The 20,435-nt window shown below is 43.0% G+C and overlaps 1 protein-coding gene and 2 pseudogenes across 3 annotated transcripts in view; 2 read left to right on the top strand and 1 right to left on the bottom strand.

Annotated features, from left to right (window-relative positions):
• SNUPN (snurportin 1) overlaps window positions 1–7,868 on the bottom strand; it is a 30,374-nt gene extending 22,506 nt beyond the window's left edge. The window contains exons 1-3 of one of the 3 annotated variants that reach the window (XM_016210573.2): window positions 7,775–7,868; window positions 5,106–5,268; window positions 2,027–2,171 (exon numbers count right to left, since the gene is read on the bottom strand). In XM_016210573.2, the coding sequence (XP_016066059.1) occupies window positions 2,027–2,171; window positions 5,106–5,263 (303 nt within the window). In that variant the 5' untranslated portion in view covers window positions 5,264–5,268; window positions 7,775–7,868. Of the gene's footprint in view, window positions 1–2,026; window positions 2,172–5,105; window positions 5,686–7,475; window positions 7,594–7,774 lie in introns of those variants that run through there. The other 2 variants (XM_016210574.2, XM_016210572.2) reach the window with 2 other exon arrangements.
• A 6,911-nt stretch (window positions 7,869–14,779) lies between these two features.
• Window positions 14,780–15,472, top strand: LOC107535198 (gamma-aminobutyric acid receptor-associated protein-like 2 pseudogene; annotated as a pseudogene).
• Window positions 15,473–18,418: 2,946 nt separating this feature from the next.
• Window positions 18,419–18,502, top strand: LOC148094268 (U6 spliceosomal RNA; annotated as a pseudogene).
• Window positions 18,503–20,435: the final 1,933 nt, after the last annotated feature.

Genomic DNA, 20,435 nt, shown 5'->3' with positions numbered 1-20,435 from the left:
ATGAATTTGAAAAGGTCAACTCTTCCTCTCATCACTCATAGTCCATCACATCTATATAGACTTAGGTCTATCAATTAATCCTTGCCACTGAATCTTTCCTCTCTCCTTCCCCTTAGCCCACAAAACACTTAACCCCTAATTTACATAAACAAAACAAAAATGAAAACCTTGTATCACTTTACATTTGTTAAGCTACTCTACTTTCTCCTTTTTTTCAAACTACTTCATATGGTTGCTTCCTTCCCACCTACTGACACCCTCAGTCCAAATATGCTACCCCACAGTCCTGCTAAAGGCCATCAGTGGCCTCTATGTTACCAAGTGACTCTTCCCTTATTTCATCCTCCCGCTTCCACTCCCTGTTCAATGCTGCCAATCACATCCTCCTCCTTGATACATGTTCCCTTGTCCCTGTGACACAGTGGTACTGTTTTTCCCTTCAAATATTCCTTCACATACTCCCCCAAAACATGTAAATAATCTTTAGAAGTCTGTTTTAGGTCCTCCTTTTCTTTTCTCTTAGACACTGCCCCCTTGGGGATGGATCTCATCTACTTCTGTAGCTTTGTCATTCAAAGAGGATGCCTCCCAACTGCCTTCTTTTTCATGTCCAGATTTCCTTCCTTTCCTCCAGACATATATTTCAAGCTGGCCATTTGATATTTGTTTGTCCTCTCTGTACCTTAAGCTCAGTATATACAAAATGGAATTCACTGCCTTCTGTTGCCCAAGTACTTCCCAACCCTGAAACACGCACTCTTCCCCTTCTGCATTCTGTAATCCTGTTAACTGCATCATCACTATCTCTGCTACTGAATCTTAAACCCAAGGCATAATCAACATTCCCTTAAAAGAGTAGTAATATGACACTAAAAAGACAAGTGACAAAACAAAAAATAGGTAAATTAGACTACACAAAATTCAAAACTTCTGTGCTGCCAACAATACCATCAAGAAAGTGAAAAGAACCCAGTGGTATGACACCAAGACAGAATGTGCCCTGTGCAGAGAGAAGTTCCCTTCCCAGAAGCTCGTCTACCTACATATTGGAAGTTAATCTCACTTTCTTACAGCAAAAAACATATTCTAGTTATTCCAGGAGTACAGGGGTTATTTCTGACCCATGGCTACCTTCCCCACAGCATAGCCTACTGTAACACAGGCCCTTCAGTGCTGCTTGTTGAACAGAACTAAATTATACTGTCATAGGGGATGTTACCTGTGCTGTATTTGGGGCAGAGAAGAAAGATGGGAGTGTGTGCACCCCGGAACCATATTCTAAAGGTGGAAGAAGATTCTGAAGTGACAAGATACTTAGGTTATGGAAAGAAGTATACAACAGAAAGGTAGGACCCCCACTAGGACCCATACCTTGCCTTCTGGAATACCTGGACTGCCTAGAGCACTGGACAGTCTCCATGCCTGCTTCCCCTATGGTGCCACAAGCCACATTGGTTTTCTCTCTGGAATCAACAGGGCACTTAGCTAAATTTGTTACAATGACCTGTGATTTCATGCCTTCAGCCCCACATAGGCCAACTGGGTGGCATGGCATGGCTGCGCAGGCTCCTTATATTCAAGGGCAGCTATACTTCCCATCTTCTACCAACTGAATGTGAAGATTCAAGACTGACATCTTAGTCCTCTGCTTGGGGAAGACTAGACTACCAGTCTGGGAGGTGTGGTGGGGTAGTGCTGGGCTGAAGAGGTCTGATCCAGAATAGCTATGCAATGACTATTAAAGAAGTGACAAGTACATGGAGACTACTAGTACATCAGTAGTGAGCATGGGGTAATGGTTCCCAAACCCACTATTCAGTATCCAGCAGTGATCCCTGGTTAGCAAACGGCACTGTAAGCCATCTCTTCATCTGTAAACTTTCTGAACATCAGCATTTTCTTTGTAGTTCTCATTCCTTTTTTCTGCCTCCTCCTCCTCCTCTTTATGGCAACATATATTCCAGTGGGGTTTGAATGTATACTAAAGGGAATGGGACTAGCTGGGCCTAATCTCTGGCATACTCACTTGATTAGCATAGCGCTTTGGTAACTTCTTGCCAGTGTCAATGTCCATTTCTTCATCTTTCTTATCTTCTTCTTCCTCACTCTCCATCCCTGTCCAGTCATCTTCAGCCAGTCTTCTGGCATGATTCACATAATCCAGCCGCTTGCTGGAGAAAGAAAAGGCATAGAGACAGGTCTTTATGTCTTGTAGGAAGACACCCTACAATGTGACAGATGGATTCAATTCAAAGACTCCAAATTCAGAAGCACTTGGGGATTCTGATGGGAGTAAGAGATGACAGAATTTCCTCTATAAGGCTGAACTAGTGACCACCTCCTCACAAATCCTAAATAGGAAACCCACTCTGAACAAATATAGCCTTCCTCAGAGTTTCCTAAGACTGAGAAAAGTAAAATATTTAAAGGAATTTTCAAGGTTCACCAGCTAGAAAGGCTGACCTTACTCCCACCTCTACCCCAGGTGAGAGCTAAGACTTCTCTGCCTGGCAGGTATCTAGTCCAAAGGTCCCCAGGGACTGAAGAGAAGAATCATTTAGATGCAGTGAAAATATAAAACAAGGACAGCTTCTGGGGCTTTTCGCTTTAAACAGTTTTCTGAGGAGCAGCCAGGCCTTTCTCCAGCTCTAGTCTAATACTCAAAAACAAGTCAAGGGCATGTAACTCAGTTGCAGGCTAGATCCCCAGCCCAGGTCAGGCTTGTGCGGGAGGCAACAAATCAATGTGTCTCTCTTACATGGATGTTTCTCTCTCTGTCTCTCTCCTGCCTTTCCACTCTCTCTAAAAAAAGAAAAATATCCTTGGGTGAGGATTAATGAAACAAAAATCCCCAATCACTTAGTTTACAATTTAGTATCTTTTACTTCGTTTCCCTTTATCTTTACCTTCCTCTTTTTAAAAAACTACATATCGTAGAAAGTTTGGGAAATGAGAAGGAAGAAAAATTACCTTTGGAACCTAATTGTCCCAAAGTGATTTACAGAGCAGCCCCAGCCTAATTGCTCAGTTGGTTAGAATGTCACCAAGTTGGTTAGACACAACAAGATTGCAGGTTTGATTCTCGGTCAGGGCACATACAAGAATCAAACAAGAGATCAAACCCTGAGGCAGTGATACCAACTCAGGTGGTTTCTTCTCAAACACATGTGTTCATGCACATGAAGGTGCATAGGAGAGAGAGCATATGCAAGCACAATGGTCTTTTACTTCAAGAATAAGGAAGAAACCCTAGCTGGTTTGGCTCAGTGGTTGGAGTGTCAGCCCATGGACTGAAGGGTCCCGGATTCGATTCCAGCCAAGGGCACATACCTTGGTTGTAGGCTCTATCCTCGGTCAAGCATCTGTGGGAGGCAACCAATTGATGTGTCTCTCACATCAACATTTCTCTCTGTCTCTCTCTCCCCCCGCCACCCCCCACCATGCTCTCTGAAAAGCAATGGAAAAATATCCTTGTATGAAAATTAAAAAAAAAAAAAAAAAAAAAAAAAGAATAAGGAAGAACTAGTGTACCTGTACATGTGCCAAAGGATGCATTTCTGTGGTTATTTCCAGAGCACTGTTTTAAGCACAAGAGAAGGAAACTACTCAGATACCAATCAGTAGGGGACTGCTTATATCATGAACTGTCCATTCAATGGAATACCTGGCACTTTATGAACTGATACAGAATCTCTACAAAAAACCAGTTAACTAAATGTGCAGAACAGTGTACTTACTGTATTCTGTTGAAGAAAGAAAAAAAAAGTCAACTGCCCATGTGGCTCAGCGGTTGAGCATCAACTGACCTATGATCCAGGAGATCACGGTTTGTGGTTCGATTCCTGGTCAAGGCACATACCTAGGTTGCAGACTCGATCCCCAGTGGGACATGCAGGAGGCAGCCCATCAATGACTCTCTCATCATTGATGTTTCTTTCTCTCTCCCTGAAATCAATAAAGATATATTTAAGAAGAAAAAAAAGGTCGCCCTGGCCAGCTGGCTCTGTTGGTTGGAGCATCACCATACACCAAAAGGTTATGGGTTTGACTCCCAGTCAGGGCACATACCTAGGTTAAGGGTTCAATCTCTGGTCAGGGCAGGTTTGGGAGGCAACCGGTTGATGTTTCTCCTCACATCAAAATTTCTCTCTCTCTTCATCTCTCTAAAATCAATAAAACACATAACCTCAGGTGATCACATAACCTCAGGTGATCACACACTTGCTCATATTGCATAGAATATCTTTGGAAGGATACACAAGAAACTATTAATATGAGAGAGGAAGTGAATGGGGAGGGGACAGAATTAGGAGGAAGACTTTTCACCAATTATTTTGCAATAGGTAATATATTCATTACATGTACATGATCTGAGAAGGTAATCTGCAAGCAACCCAGAGGCCACTGGGAACCATATCTGCTAAATACACACAGTGATGCAGCACTGGGCAAAATGTAGATGGTACAGAAACTGTGTAGCAGTTAATAGCTCCTCTTGATTTTCAATTCCTTAATTTATTACCCAGAAGAGGTCCATGTTGCACTGAGAATAAAAGGACAGGCCCTGCCTTCAGAATAGCCCAGGCTCAAACATTCCTATCCTGCTCTCTTTCCCTGTGTGCTCATCTTGGCATTGAGAATTAGGTGTAAGGAAGGCATTTCCTCAGGTCCTCAGTGGAATTATTTGTCTGGAACTCCCAAGGGCTCCACAGAAACATTTGGGCTGCAGGCAGACAGGAAGACCACACCAATGCCAGGATTCAGAGTGTAAGAGAAGTTACACAGGGAATATGGGGAGTGGAAATCTGGGCGTGACTTTCACAAGTCCATAAATTACAAACCTCAGTACTGCTGCCAGGAAAAAAAGAAAAATTTAACCAAATAACTGAACTTTTACTTTCAAACTTCCCCATCTTTTCCTAAGCTCTGGATGTAGAGGATGTTTACCTCTGTCAGGATTTATTCCTCCCAACCTCCTCAGCAAGATGATCAACCTGCAAAGGGTCTACTTTGAAGGGGGTTCTGTAGAGGCAAGCCTAGAGGTTCCTGAACAGTACATGATGCCCAGTCTAGAGAAAAAAACAGGGAGTAAAAGCATCCCTTACAATTTCTGCCGTTCCAGTAACTGCTGGCGTCGCTCACTCTGCTCCAAAGAACTGTACTTGGACTTGTACTGGGACAGGCGGGGGTGTGGGGCAGCTGTGCTATTCAGATCTTGAGACACAGAAAAGCTAGTAGCCAGGGCTTGACTCAGCTCTTCCATTTTCCCTACAAAGGAAAACATAAGAAAATGGTTGATTCATTTCATATTACCTCCTGTATACAGGCAGTTATAATATGATGACTACATTCCTAAAAAACCTTACTTAATCCAAAATCATAATGGTTTCCATGGGAAAAATTAGTTAAATGGTAAATGAGTTACAGGTGAGCAATTATTTCCTGCAGATATTTCAATAATGATCCTTCTGATAGCTCTGAGTGTATAGATATAAACTTAAACATTAGTCACTAAGCAATTTTACCTTGCGATTGAATCTAACCTTTGTTCTTTGTCATCCATTACCAGGGATCCTGTCATTAATTTCTTCTTACTATCACAGATAACCAATGATGTGATCAAGTACCTAATTTTCCCCTCAATAGTTCTAAATAGTCATTAACTTTCTGATGCAAATTTTACCCAATTGGTTGTTTAATTCTCTAATAAATGCCAACTCACATTAAGAAAATTTAGCTCCAGGAGAAATACTGGTTCTGGGGCCCTAGAGGAAGAGAAAAGCCAAAAACCCAAACCTGGCAGTTATTTTCTCATTTTATACTTTGTTTTGTTTGGGGTGGGCATAAGAAAGTTTTCAGAACTACCTGTTTAGGACTCACTTGAAAAATGATAGCTAAGAAAAAGCAAAAGCAAAAAAAAAAAAAAAGCTAGAATGTGAAAGGCTATCTACCAGCTAATACCATGTGTTTTAGAAATGTGAGGGACTGCCCTAGCCTGTTTGGCTCAGTGGTTGGAGTGTTGGCCCAAGGAGTGAAGGGTCCTGGGTTTGATTCCAGCCAAGGGCATGTACATTATTTGCAGGTTCCAGCCCCAGCCCAGTTCAGGGCGCATGCGGGAGGCAACCAATTGATATGTCTCTCTCACATCAATGTTTCTCTCTCTCCCTTCCACTCTCTGAAAAGCAATGGAAAAAATATCCTCGGGTGAGGATCTGAAAAAAAAAGAATGAGCCCGGCCGACTATGGCTCAGTGGTTGAGCGTGGGCCTCGGATCCAGATCACAGTCCGATTCCCGGTCAGGGGAGTGCAGGAGGCAGCCAATCAATGACTCTCTCATCATTGATGTTTCTATCTCTCTCTCTCTCTCCCTCTCCTTTCCTCTCTCTGAAATCAATAAAAAAATATTAAAAAAAGAAAAAAAGAAAAAAAAAAAGAAAGTAGAAAGAGGTGAATTCATACTTCACTCGCCTGTGAATAAAGGCATGAGGTGGCACAGGAGCTTATTCAAGAGTTAAAGGTGTGCCTAAGAAGGTAAGAAAACAGAAACATTCGAGAGAAATCTGACTCACACAGCTGGACTGGCCTAACCCTTCAGTTCTAGTGGCCACCACAGTGCTTAAAGTGCTTAAAGTTCACCTCAGGCCAGATGCCACTGCTCTGAGCACCAAAACCAATAGGTTCATTCCAGAGCCTCTGTAATTAAAAATACAACTTTATGGGCCTGTACTTGGCAATGAGCTACTTTCCATTGCATACTTGAAGTCAGATTTTTTTTTCTTAATTTACAGCATTAATTTTAATTTGAAAGGAACTATAAAAAATTGTGGTTAAAAACTCATGATGTAAAATTTACCACTTTAACCATTTATAAGTGTATACAGCTCAGTAGTGTTAAGTACATTCACATTGTTGTACAATTTCCAGACCTCTTTTCATCTTGCAAAATGTAGCCTCTATACCATTAAACAGGAAAGGAACTCATTTTTACTTAAGATTAACATATTACCACTGTTGACTTGAGGCTTGTCTTAACACTTGTGGTGGCCATTTGTGGTTGAGGCTAGGTGAGATTACTTGGAATCCATAACAGTGTGCTATTTTCTGCACTTTTGTATAAGTCTGAACACTTCCATGATAAAATTTGTGGGTTTCTGCTATTCTGAGAAGCACAAAAATTCTTAATTGCAGCTTTGGATACTGGGGAGGCTCGCTGTACTGTTCTTGGCTGGCTTCTGCTCTTTGGACCCATTTCTCCAACGGTGCAGTCTTAAGTGGTTCTCACCTTAGCCCGGTGGTCTCATGGTCCAGCTGCGTCTGCCTCCTACTAACTCCCAAATTTCCGACTCATTCAGGACCCTACCCCGCGCTCCAGTGCCCCTTGCGTCTCCAGCCTCCCCATCCTCGTCCTCATCCTCCGAGACCCAAGCCATGCATCCCAGGCCCGACGGGGTCGAGGCCTTCTGGGCATCTCTTACCGAGCTTCTATCCGCCCCAGGCGACCGTTCTCCCCGACACAACCACACACAGCCCTTCCCTAGTCAACGAGCGGTTAAGTCTTGCAAAATCCCTCCCTCCCCCACAAGTCCCTGAGGGTCTGGGCCGGACCACCGGGACAGGAGGACCGGAAGCACGCCAACAGGGATAGCCTGGCTGGCCCCGCCCCTGCAGGGGAGGCCTCCGGGGACCCGGGAGGCGGAGACGGTCACGGGAAGAAGGTACCGGCACTGAGGGGCAGCTGAAGCCAGCGAGGCGAAGTCTCGGACCCAAGACTCACCCGGCCGCGGTAACACTTCCACGCGGCGCTGCCGCCGCCACGGGCCAGCCAATCAGTTGCCCCAGGATAGCCGGCCCGCCCCGCGGCCCCCACCGGCCGGCCCACTCGCCCTGCTTGCGGTTTCCGGCCCTCCAGCCGCAGCGCTGTCTCCGCACGACGCTACTTCCGCTCCCAGCTGTTGGCGTTTTTCCGGTCAGCTCCGGCTACTCCTTGAGGTGATCGGGCCTGGCAGTGCCTTCGCCCGGAGCACAAGGTCCTGGGCTCCTCGCCCCCAAGTGAAGGGCCCCGACCTGTTCCTCGGCGTTCTGGGCCCTCCTGCCTTGGGTTGCGCTTCGGCCCCGCTCAGAGCGCTCACGGCACTCCCATAGCCCGCCCCTCTCCGTGCTCGGTCGCTGAATGGCTCCCGGCTCCGCTCACACCCACTCTCGGTTTACGGCGCTACGCCGGAACTGGACTTCATTACATCATCTTTGCTCCGTTTGGGAGGCTCTTTTTCCTACTCGGTGGTGGACTCGGCAAAAGCGGGGACGGCTGGTGAGTGGTTTAAGTAGTAAGCATCAAGTACAAAGCACTCAGTAGACGTCTCTGAAGAATGACTGCCTTCAGGGGGTAGGGGAAGCACCCCAGATAGGAGAGCTAATCAAGCTGCAGTTCCGTGTGGGTCCAGGAACCAAGCGGTCACGGTTTGATTCCGGGACACTGCACCTGCCCAGGTTGCAAGCTCATCCCTAGTGGGGGTGTGCAGGAGGCAGCCCATCAATCATGTTCCTCGCTCATCGATATTTCTCTCTATCCCTCTCGCTTTCTTACTAAAAAATAAAACATTAAAAAATTAGGAATACCATTTATTGAATGCTTATATTGATCAGACACTGCCTCATAATTTAATCTGCAAAAAACAGGTAGAAACTGAAGCTCAGAGACGTTAAGTAACTTTCCTGTCACAACTTTTGAGCCAAATATTTGAATTTGCTGAATATTTGACCAAGAAATTAAATATTACTATCCTACAGAAAGGAAATATACAAAGTTGGCACATTTTGAGTCCAAGGTATGCACAAAAAAAGGGAGTTCTATGGAAAGTAACCTCACAGGGTGATCTGATAATAAATTCCTAACTGGGCAGGTCATTGTGGGTAGTTACGCCCCAGGCATATAACTTCTTTAGTGAAAGGTTTTAAACCAACCCTGTCCATTGTTCTTATGCATCTAGGTTAACACCCCTTTGAAATGACAGAAGTCATATCCCTTAAAGGGGGGGTGTTCCCTGAAGACATAATCTTATTAACTATCCTATAATCCAATCCCAGCCTTGTTCTCCAATCTTCCTTACATCTCCTTAATTTCAAATGCATAAAAGAAGATGCAAATTGTTATTTTCAGTAGCAGTTGAGATCTTTCTCCCTGCATACGTGACCAGTTTGGCTAGAATAAACTCTTGCCCTAGCAGGTTTGCTCAGTGGTTAGAGCAGCGGCCTGTGGACTGCAGGGTCTCTGTTTGATTCAGGTCAAGGGTACATACCTTGGTTGCAGACTTGATCCCAGGCCCCAGTCCAGGGGTGTGTAGGAGGCAACCAATCGATGCCTCTCTCACATCGATGTTTCTCTCTCTCTTCCCCTTCCACTTTCTTAAAAGCAATGGAAAAAATATCCTCGGGTGAGGATTAAAAAATTTAAAAAATAAACTCATAAAAATTCTCTGCAGGTTTGTATATTTCATACGTGGACAGGTATGGCAACAAAAGCACAAGCAACAAAATTAAAAATAAAGTGAGCTTCATGAAATTAAAGACTCCTTTACACCAAAGTACATTATCAAGAGTTAATACACAGAGAATAGAAGAAAATATTTGCAAATCAAATATCTAATAAAGGACTAATATCCAGGATATATAAAGGACTACAACTCAATAACAAAAAATAGTATAACAAAATGGGCACAGGACTTGAACAGATATTTACCCTAAGATGTACAAATGGCCAATAGCACATGAAAAGATGTTCAACATCACTAATCATTAGGGAAATGCAAACCAAAATCACAATAAGATACCACTTCACACCATTAGGATGGCTATTATTTTAAAAAAATAACATGTTGGTGAGGATGTGCAGAAATTGGAACGCTCATGCATTATTGGTGGAAATATAAAACAGTTCAGCCACTATAGAAAACAGTATGGTGGTTCCTCAAAAAATTAAACATAAAATTACCATATGATCCAGCAATATCACTTCTGAGTATACAGTTATGGATGAAAAAGGGGTTCTGTAATAACACTGACAAGTCTGTTAAGGGAAAGTAACCTCACAGAGTGATCTGATCACAAATTTCTAACTGGATAGGTAAGAAAGAGTAGGTAGTCACATTTCCAATCGCATTCTCGGGAGTGTTTGAGATCTTTTGGCTCAAATAAACTCTTGTAAAAATTCTCTATAGATTTGGAGGTTTCCTGTGTTAACACACTAAGTCCTCACTTAATTTATACAATAGGTTATAAACAATGCAGGTTTTAGGGACACCGAAGCCCACTCCATTTCACCCCCACTTCCTGTAAGCCTCCAAACCGAGAATCAAAATATTTTTTCACCCTGGCTGGTAGCTCAGTTGACTAGAGCATCATCCCAATGCACCAGGGTTGCAGGTTTGATCCCTGATCAGGATGTTATGGGAAAGAGGACCTGTCTCTTAGCGGGTCTCCCTAGAGCCGACCCATAGTGTGTGGGTTCTTGACTTCATGCAGGAAAAATTTCACAACCGTAGTCCAAGTGAATTTTATTTTTTTAAGAATTCTATTGATTTTAGAGAGAGAAGAAGGAGAGAGAGAAATATTGATATAGGAACAAAACATTGATAGGCAGACTCCTGCACGCCCAGACCAGAAATGGAACTGGCAACCCACTGGTGCATTGGACAATGCCTAACCAACTGAGCCACACCAGCCAGGGCACAGTCTAATAAATAAACATTAGAGGATGTATATTTATTTATTTATTTATTTATTTATTTATTTAAATATATCTTTATTGATTTCAGAGAAAGGAAGGGAGAGGGAGAGAGAAACCTCGATGATGAGAGTCATTAATTGGCTGCCCCTCTCCCCCGTACACCCCCTACAGGGGAGCCCAAAACCTGGGCATGTGCCAGATCAGGAATCAAACTGAGATCTGGATCGTAGGTGGATGCTCAACTGCTGAGCCATGCCAACCAGGCTAGAGTACATTTATTAAAGCTGGGTATAGTGAAACACGGGTCTAGGATAAGAAGAGAGGGACTAGGTGGGAAAATGAGCCTAGGCTGGGCTGTATTGCCTCACTAAGAAGTCACAGTAAAGAGGATCTTGGGGATAAGTTCTGAGGTTTAGCCAGGGATGAACTGCAGCTGCCCATTGCTGCTCTGGTTGCAAGCCTTGTGGGGTCCCTTAGAATTTAGGAGATGCATGCCTGTGCAATAAAAGGGGGGGGGCACAGTAGTGCTCCTGGGAGGAAGATCACACTCTGGGACCTCCATTTTAGGGGTTTTAAAGGCTGGGCATTTAGGGAAGGCCTTAGAGTAGAATCTCAATAGAATATTCATCAGTTTTATGCTGATTTGCCAAAATGAAATTTATTCCCTTAACTTCACCTGTCCTTGGTGTGGTTGACAAATGGCATTAATTGGATTTCTGCTGTCTTATCTCCCTGAGTAGGGTGATTTAAGCTACTTACCCTCTGGTTGGGGAGGAAAAGGAGGAAAAGTGCAAACTATTTACTTTTTTTTTTTTTTTTTTAAATAAAATATATCTTTATTGATTTCAGAGAGAGGAAAGAAGAGCGAGAGGGAGAAATAGAAATATCAACGATGAGAGTCATTGATAGAGCCCGCAACCCAGGCATGTGCCCTGACCGGGAATCGGACCCCAATTGCCTGGATCCTCGGTCGATATTCAACCGCTGAGCCACGCCCCGCTGGGCCTATTTACTCTTAAGTGTCTTTGGTTTAGGGAAGATAAGATTTACTAGATGCCTGCAAACTGCTTTAAACAAGCAGTTTAAAAATGTAGTTTAACTATTTGTCTCAGTTTCCTTATTCCATTTGCCAAGGAATTTTCCTAGCTTCTTACTATTCTCTCATTGGCACATACAAGAATCAACCAGTGAATGCAAGAACAAGTTGATGTTTTTCTCTCTCTCTAAAATCAATAAATAAAAACAAAAATAAGTATTTTTAAACCCACAGTTGGTTGAATCCTGGATGTGAAACCCAGGAATATGAAGGGCCAATTATATATATATATGTTTTTTAGAGAGCTAGAAACAAAGATGAGAGAGAAACATCAATTGGCTGCCTCCTGCAAGCCCCCTCCTGGGGAGGGGGCCTGAATCCCCTGGCATGTCCTGACCAGAAATTAAACCCATGACCTCTTAGTACATGGGTCAATGCTCGACCACTGAGCCACACCAGCCAGGGCTGAAGCAGTTATTAAGCACCCACTATATGTAAGACCTCATCCTGGGGCACATGGTGATGTTAAAAGACAAAATTAACTGAGTAAATTTGAAGATCTAATGGGTTTTGCTTTAGTAAATAATAAAAACCAGTGGCATTCCATCTAGCACTAGAAGGGCACTCCTGGGGGTTGTACAAAATGGAAGGCTTTTTTTATAGGAAGAAGATGGGGCAAGGGAGCTATCAGCAAAAGAAAAAAAAAGGACTTTTTGTGGCCAGGGGTTTTCTCTTGTTTCCTCTATATGTGTTTTTGTTAACCTTCACCTAAGGGTATTTTTCCCTTTGATTTTTAGAGAGAGTGGAAGGGAGGGAGAAAGGGACAGAGGGAGAGAGAGAAAAAAAAACATTGACGTGAAAGGGACGCATCAACTGGTTGCCTCCCAAACACAGGGATGGAGCCTGCAACCAGGTACATGCCCTTGACTGGGAAATAAAGCCATGACCCTATGGTATGCATGATGATGCTCTAATCACTGAGCACACGGGTTAGGACGTGTGTGTGTGTGTGTGTGTGTGTGTGTGTGTGTGTGTGTGTGTGTGTGATATGTGTGTTTAATCATGCAGGTTGCCTTTTCTTTCTATGGGGCATGGAGAGGGCCCATGTGACAGATCACCTTAATAGTGCTTGACCAGATTAGTTGATTAAAATTTAATTTCTGGGAGAGGTTGAAACTGCAATTAGATCAGTTATTAAATCTAGGTTTGTTATCTTGGGCTTTTAGCACAAGTGACACCATTTTGGGCCTGTGGTTTTCTCTTTACCAGTGGGGACATAGCTTGGTTCCCATCTTCCCTGAGACACCCTCTTGGGTAATCATACTCATGTCAGGCACCTTGAGAGTAATATTAAAATAACATGCAAATTAATTGTTGCTGGAGGTTGAGACAAATACAGTCTAGCCAAGTTGTCATAGTTATCCCAGCTGAGGCATCCTAGACCAATCAGCCTACCCTCAGATTTAAGAAACCTCAGTCAAGGTCAACAGAGCTAATAATCCAACACATTTAATCACAAAATCTGAAGTGAGCCCAGTAAAAACCTGATGTGCCCAGCCGACTTACAAACTCATGAGCTAAATATGTGCTTACTGTTTTAGCCCTGAGTTTTAGGATCGATTTTTTATGCACCATTATTGATGCAATAGATAACTGAAACAGAAATTATAAGACCAGAGGTACATATGACTGAGTAGGTATGGAGCTGGGCATTGCCAAAGGCTCTAACCTAATTCCTGTGGAGATAAGAATGTCCAAACTTGCAGAGAAAAAATTTTTTAAACATTTTTAGAGAGGAAGGGAGAGGGAGAGAAAGAAAAACATCAATGTGAGAGTGGAACACCAATTGGTCACCTCTTGCATGCCCCTCACTGGGGATTGAGCCCCCAACCCAGACATGTGCCCTGACTGGGAATCGAACCAGCAACCCTTCAGTGCATAGGATGACACCCAACCAACTAAGCCACACCAACCAGGGCAGGTAATTTTTATAAGAGTTTGAGGGTAGCTTCCAATCAAACGGCAAAGTAGTTAAACACAGTACTGGCATCCTCCTAGGACCACATCAAAATTACAACTGACTATACAACCACCATCATTCAGAATCACCTGAAATCTAGCTGAACAGAAGTCCTATAACTAAGGATATATAGAAGAATCCATGTTGAGACTGGTAGGAGTATCAAAGACACGTAATAGGCTGGTCCCACAGGCATGCGTGACAGTTAAAAATCAGGAGTGAGTTGTCCTAGCCCCACACCAAGCCCCCCAGCCCAGGGTTCTAGTGCAGAGAAAAGAACTCTCCATAACTTCTGGCTATGAAAACCAGAGGAAATTATATGGCTGAGTGAGACAGAGAGCTGCTAGAGTCCTAGGCATTACTCTTAAAGGACCCACACATGGACTTACTTGGACTCACTTGATCTGAGCTCCAGTGCTGAGGTGGCAGCTCAAAAGGTGCCAAGGACATATGGAAGGAACTGAATTATCTAGCTTCAGGGTGAGGGCTGGAGGGGCAACTTTCTCCCAGACTGAAGTGCTGGCAGAGGCCATTGTTCTTATGCTGAGCACCCCACCCTGCCCAGCCAGAGGCCATATCTGAGTCTCAATCAACCTGGCTAACACTGTTCACCCAACCCTGGTGATTCCCTGAAACCTGACTACAACCAATTTTCGGGCCCACCCAGCAGCAGTCAGCGGTTTTTCCACACTAATGGCTTGTCTTGGGCATGCTGTAGACTTTCCTAAAATCTCTCAAAGGTTAAAAAACCCAAAACAAGCAGCATCTGGCCTCAGTGTTACTTCATAGCTCTTGCTAAGTGGCCCCAGGCCTGGCACAATTGGCATTTGGCCTTGGTTCACAGCTTGTCCTCTCTCAGGGAACTCCAAGCCCAGCATAAGTAGCAGCCATCTACAAATCTCTTTGTAGCTGATGTCAGGTGACCCCCCAGCAGGGAAGAGTTGGCAGTTGACCTTGGCCTGCACCTCCTGAGAGGTCCCAGAGGCAGTTCACCCAGTGGCTAACTTAGAACACACCGGAGCACCATGCAACCATCTCCATGAGTGATACTCAAGGGGTGCCCTTAGTATATAAGAGACGTGCTAAAGTGGCTCTGAGCTCCACAGCTCTGAGAGCCAGCTGCATCCTTTCCCCTGCTGGATGTTTAAGGAGGACCACTTGCTGGAACACAGATGCCTGGAATCCGCGAAGACACAAGCAAAATATCTCGACCGGGTGCCAGTGATTGTGGAAAAAGTCTCAAGCTCTCAGATTGTTGACACTGACAAATGGAAGTATCTGGTTCCATCTGACATCACTGTGGCTCAGTTCATGTGGATCATCAGGAAAAGAATCCAGCTTCCTTCTGAAAAGGCAGTCTTCCTGTTTGTGGATAAGACAGTCCCACAGTCCAGCCTAACTATGGGACAATTTTCCAAGAAGGAAAAAGATGAAGATGGATTCTTGTATGTGGCCTATAGTGGAGAGAACACATTTGGCTTCTGAGGGCCAGTGCTTGGCTAGGTGCACTGTACCTGCTTGTGTATCTTATAAATAGTAGGCCGTTTTCAGTTATTATACCAGAATCTCTTCACATAGACCTATTGGTGCATTTGTAACTGGATTGATTTCTTAATATACTGGAAGATTTTGTTTCCTTAGACTAGTACATTATACAGTTAAAAAAAAGAAAAAAAGAGAACCACTAAAGTGAGTTCTGCTCCAAGGGGTCCTCCAGCAGATCCTCCTCTGTGCTCAGAGCCAGTCCTTTGCAGCCCACCCTCCTTCCAATTGACCTGCCAACAGCAATCAAAGGCTCAGCTACAACAGGAGGGTGCACATAGTCCACACCTAGGGGAGGGGGTGCAGCTGGAGTGCCCAGCTCAGGTGACTAGGGTAGCTGTGCCACTGGGCCCTACAGAACACACTACATAAGGTCACCCTACTAAGACTGAGAGACATAACAGCTCTACCTAATGCAAAGAAACAAACACAGAGAGGCAGCCATAATGAGGAGACAAAGAAACATGGCCCAAATGAAAGAACAGGAGAAATCTCTAGGAAAATAACTAAACAAAATGGAGACAAGCAATCTACCAGATGCAGAGATCAAAACATTGGTTATAAAGATTCTCAAGAAACTTAGTGAGAACTTCAATGGCATAAAAAAGGGGCATAGAAATCATAAAAAGGAAGAACACAAGCCCAGACAGTGTGGCTCAGTGACTGAGCATCAACCTATGATCCAGGAGATCTCAGTTCACTTCCCCATCAGGGCACATACCGGGGTTGTGGGTTTGATTCCCAGTGGGGGGCGTGCAGGAGGCAGCCAATCAAAGACTCTCTCATCATTGATGTTTCTATCTCTCTCTCTCCCTCTCCCTTCCCCTCTCTGAAATCAGTAAAGACATATTAATAAAAATAAAAATAAAATAAGGATAGTTTAAGGGAACTATCAAATGTAACAAAATTTGCATCACGGGGATACCAGAAAGAGAAGCAAGAGATCAAAGAACTGAGAACCTATTTGAAGAAATAATGATGAAAACTTCCCTAATCTGGCAAAGGAAATAGACGTACAAGTTCAGGAAGTGCAGAGTCCCAGACAAAATGATCTCAAAAAGGCCTATACCAAGACATACCATAATTAAAATGGCAAAGTTTAAAGACAAAGAGAGAATCTTAAAAGCAGCAAGAGAAAAGCAGTTAGTTACCTACAGGGAAGCTCCCATAAGACTGTCAGCTGATTTCTCAACAGTTTTTGCTGGCCAGAAGAGATTAGCATGAAACATTCAGTGATGAAAAGCACGGACCTACAACCAATACTACTGTACCCGGAAAGGCTATCATTTAAAATTGAGAGATAAAGAGCTTCCCAGACAAGAAAGAGCTGCCCAGCCGGCATGACTCAGCAGTTGAGCATCAACCTATGATCCAGGAGATCGCAGTTCAATCCCCCGTCAGGGCACACGCCCTGGTTACCGGATGGATCCCCAGCAGGGGACAGCCAATCAATGACCCTCTCATCACTGAGGTTTCTATCTCTCTCTCCCTTTCCCTCCTTTTTCTGAAAGCAATAAAACATATTAAGAAAAAAAAAAAGAAAGAAAAAGCTAAAATAGTTCATCACTGCCAAACCAATATTACAAAAAAATGTTAAAGGGTCTTCTTTAAGAAAAGAAAAAAGAATAAATAATATAAATAATAAAATGGCAATAAATACATGTCTATCAACAATTACTTTAAATGTAAATAATGCATTAAAAGACATAGGGGCCCGGCCTGGCGTGGCTCAGTGGTTAAGCGTTGACCTAGGTTCCAGGCGATCAGGGTTCGATTCCTGGTCAGGGCACATGTCCGGGTTGCGGGCTGCAGCCGATCAATGACTCTCTCATCATTGATGTTTCTATCTCTCTCTCTCCCTCTCCCTTCCTCTCTCTGAAATCAATAAAGATATATTTAAAAAAAAAAAAAAAGAATTGAAGTTTAAAAAAAAAGACGACATAGGGTGTTGTTGGGGGAGGGGTGGGTTGAGGTCCAAGAAGATATAGATAGGAAGGATAAATGATGATGGGGAAAAAAAAAAGAAAAAAAAAGATGTAGGTGGCTGAATGCATAAAACAAGCCCCTTACATATGCTGTCTACAAGAGACTCAATTCATATGAAAAGACACACACAGACTGAAAGTAAAGGGATGGTAAAAGGTATTTCATGAAAATAGACATGGGGAAATAAGCTGGGGTAGCATGACTTATACCAGACAAAAAAGACTTCAAAACAAAGGCTATAATAACAAGAGACAGGGAAGAAACCATCAACTCCACTTCTGGGTTTTTATCAAAAGAAACCCAAAACACTAAATTGAAAAAACATGCATCCATATATTCGTGCCATAGCATTGGTTCCAATAGCCAGGATATGGAAGCAACCTGTCTATTAATAGATGAATGGATAAAGAAGTGGTACACATATACAATGGGATATGATGCAGCCACAAAAAGTAATAAAATCTTGCCATGTGCAACAACATAGATAGACCTAGTGGGAATTATGCTAAGTGAAATAAGTCAGACAGAGAAAAACATATACCATATGATTTCCCTTATATGTGGAATCTAAAAAAAACAAAATAAATGAACAAACAAAACAGAAACAGACTCTTAATATAGAGAACATTTTGAAAGTTGCCAGAGAGGTAGGAGTTGGAGGATGGAAGAAAAAGGAAAGAAATTAAGAAGTACAAGTTGAGCACTAGGTGGTTTTTCTCAGTGGTTAGAGTATCGGCTCACAGACTGAAGGGTCCCAAGTTCGATTCCAGCCAAGGGCACATACCTCGGTTGGGAGCTCAATCCTCGGCCCTGGTGGGGTCTCATGCAGGAGACAATTGGTCCATGTGTCTCTCTCACATCTCTCTCTCTCTCTCTCTCTCTCTCTCTCTCTCTCTCCCCCTTCCACTCTTTCTGAAAAGCAATGGAAAAAATATCCTTAGGTGAAAATTAAAAAAACCATATATATATAAATTGATAGTTACAGTCCTCAGCTCGGCAGCACATATACTAAGGTTGGAACGATACCGAGAAGATTAGCATGGGGCAACCCTTTTTGGGACCCCGTGCGCACGCTGAGAGCTTTGCTTTCTTTACACAATAAACCTTTATAGTCTTTTGCTTAAAAAAAAAAAAAAGATTAGCATCACCCCTGTGCAAGGATGACACACAAATTCATGAAGCATTAAAAAAAAAAAATTGATAGTTACAAAATAGTCACGGGGATGTAAAGTACAGCATAGGGAATATAGTCAATAATATTGTTAAAACTATGTATGGTGTAATATTGTCAAAACAGGTAGGTATTAGATTTATTAGGGTAATCACTTAATAAGTTATATAAATACCTAATCTTGGGGTTGTACACCTGAAGCTAATATGTCAACTATAATTGAGAAATAAATTATTTTTTAGAAAAAGAGTGTATTTGAGCCAAAATTGAGACATATGCTGGGGCAATAAGATCTCAAATGCTCCAGCCCTGGCTGCATAGCTCAGTTGATTAGAGCATCATCCTGATACCCCAAGGTTTCAGGTTCGATCCTCATTCAGGAATCAACCAATGCCTGCATGAATGGGTGGTGCAATGAACTGATGTTTGTGTGGGTTTTTTCTCTCTCTCCCCCTTCCTCTCTCTCTAAAAATCAATAAAAAATTAAAAAAAAATCTCAAAAGCTCTAGAGAAGGACAATTTTGCAGTTTCTTTCATGCATTTGAGATTAAGGCGGGACCATAAGGAAGATTAGTGGGAAAAAGCAAGGTGGGGATAGGATTACCTAATAGTTAACAAGATTATGTGTTCTCTCTTCAGTAGTCATGCCTGGAAGAGTATTCTGTTATTTCAAAAGTGTGTTAACCTAGATGCACAAAAACAATGGACTGGGCTGGCTTAAAAATCTTTCACATAGCCCGGCCAGGCATGGCTCAGCAGTTGAGCATCGATCGAGCATCCAGGCGATTGGGGTTTGATTCCCGGTCAGGGTACATGCCTGGGTTGCAGGCTTGATCCCCAGTTGGGGGTGTGCAGGAGGCAGCCAATCAATGACTCTCTCACCATTGATGTTTCTCTCTCTCTCTCTCCCTCCCCTTTCTTCTCTTTGAAATCAATAAAGACATATTTTAAAAAATCTTTCTCATAGGCCTGAGGTATGACTAACCACCAGGACCTGCCCAGTTAGGAGTTAATGATTTATTATAGCACCCCTTTTTCATCTTAGTAAATTTGAAGATCTAATTGGCTTTACTAAGAGATTCATGAATATGGCAGCATCCCATCTAGCAACTGGAAAGGCACTGGAGAGGTTGTACACATGGTAAGTTTTTTTTTTTTTTTTTAAATATGTCTTTATTGACTTTAGAGAGAGGAAGGGAGAGGGAGAGAGAGAGAAGCATCAATGATAAGATGGGAATCGAGCCTGTAGCCTGGGCATGTGCCCTGACCGGGAATCGAACTGCGATCTGCTGGATCCTAGGTCGGCGCTCAACCGCTGAGCCACGCCCGGCCGGGCCATGGAAAGTTTTTATAGGCAGAAGAGTGGGGCAAAGGAGCTATTAACAAAAGAAAGGATAAATTTTTTTTTAAGATGCATCTTTTTTTATGTATGTGTCTTTTTTGATTTCAGAGAGAGGAAGGGAGAGGGAGAGAGAGAGATAGAAACAATGATAAGAGAGAGTCGTTGATCAGCTGCCTCCTCTATGCCCCTGACTGGGGATCAAGCCCACACCCCAGGCATGTGCCCTGAGTGGGAACTGAACAGAGATCTCCTGGATCCTATGTTGACACTCAATTGCTGAGCCATGCCCAGCAGGGCAAAAGGATAATTTTTAGACCAGGACATCTTTTGTAGCAAGGCAATGGTAAGGGTTTTTATCATGTAGATTGCCTTTTCTTTCTATGGGGGTTGGAGGATAAAGAGGCCACATGTAACAGATGACCTAATTTGTGTTGACCAGAAAATTCCAGACTGGTTGATTAAGATTATATTTCTGGGAGACATTGAAAGAACAATTAAGTCAGGTAGTAAATCTAAGTTTGGTAAGGTTTCTACTTATAAATTATGTGTTATTACTAAACAACTAGATAAGAGAATTTTAGTCTTTTTTTGTTATTTTTTTTACTAGAACTTTCA

Source organism: Miniopterus natalensis, chromosome 1, assembly GCF_054644295.1.
Source record: "Miniopterus natalensis isolate mMinNat1 chromosome 1, mMinNat1.hap1, whole genome shotgun sequence".
NCBI classification, from domain to species: domain Eukaryota; kingdom Metazoa; phylum Chordata; class Mammalia; order Chiroptera; family Miniopteridae; genus Miniopterus; species Miniopterus natalensis.
The sequence above is the reverse complement of the archived record's forward strand: the minus strand, read 5'-3'. Positions and strand labels throughout refer to the sequence as shown.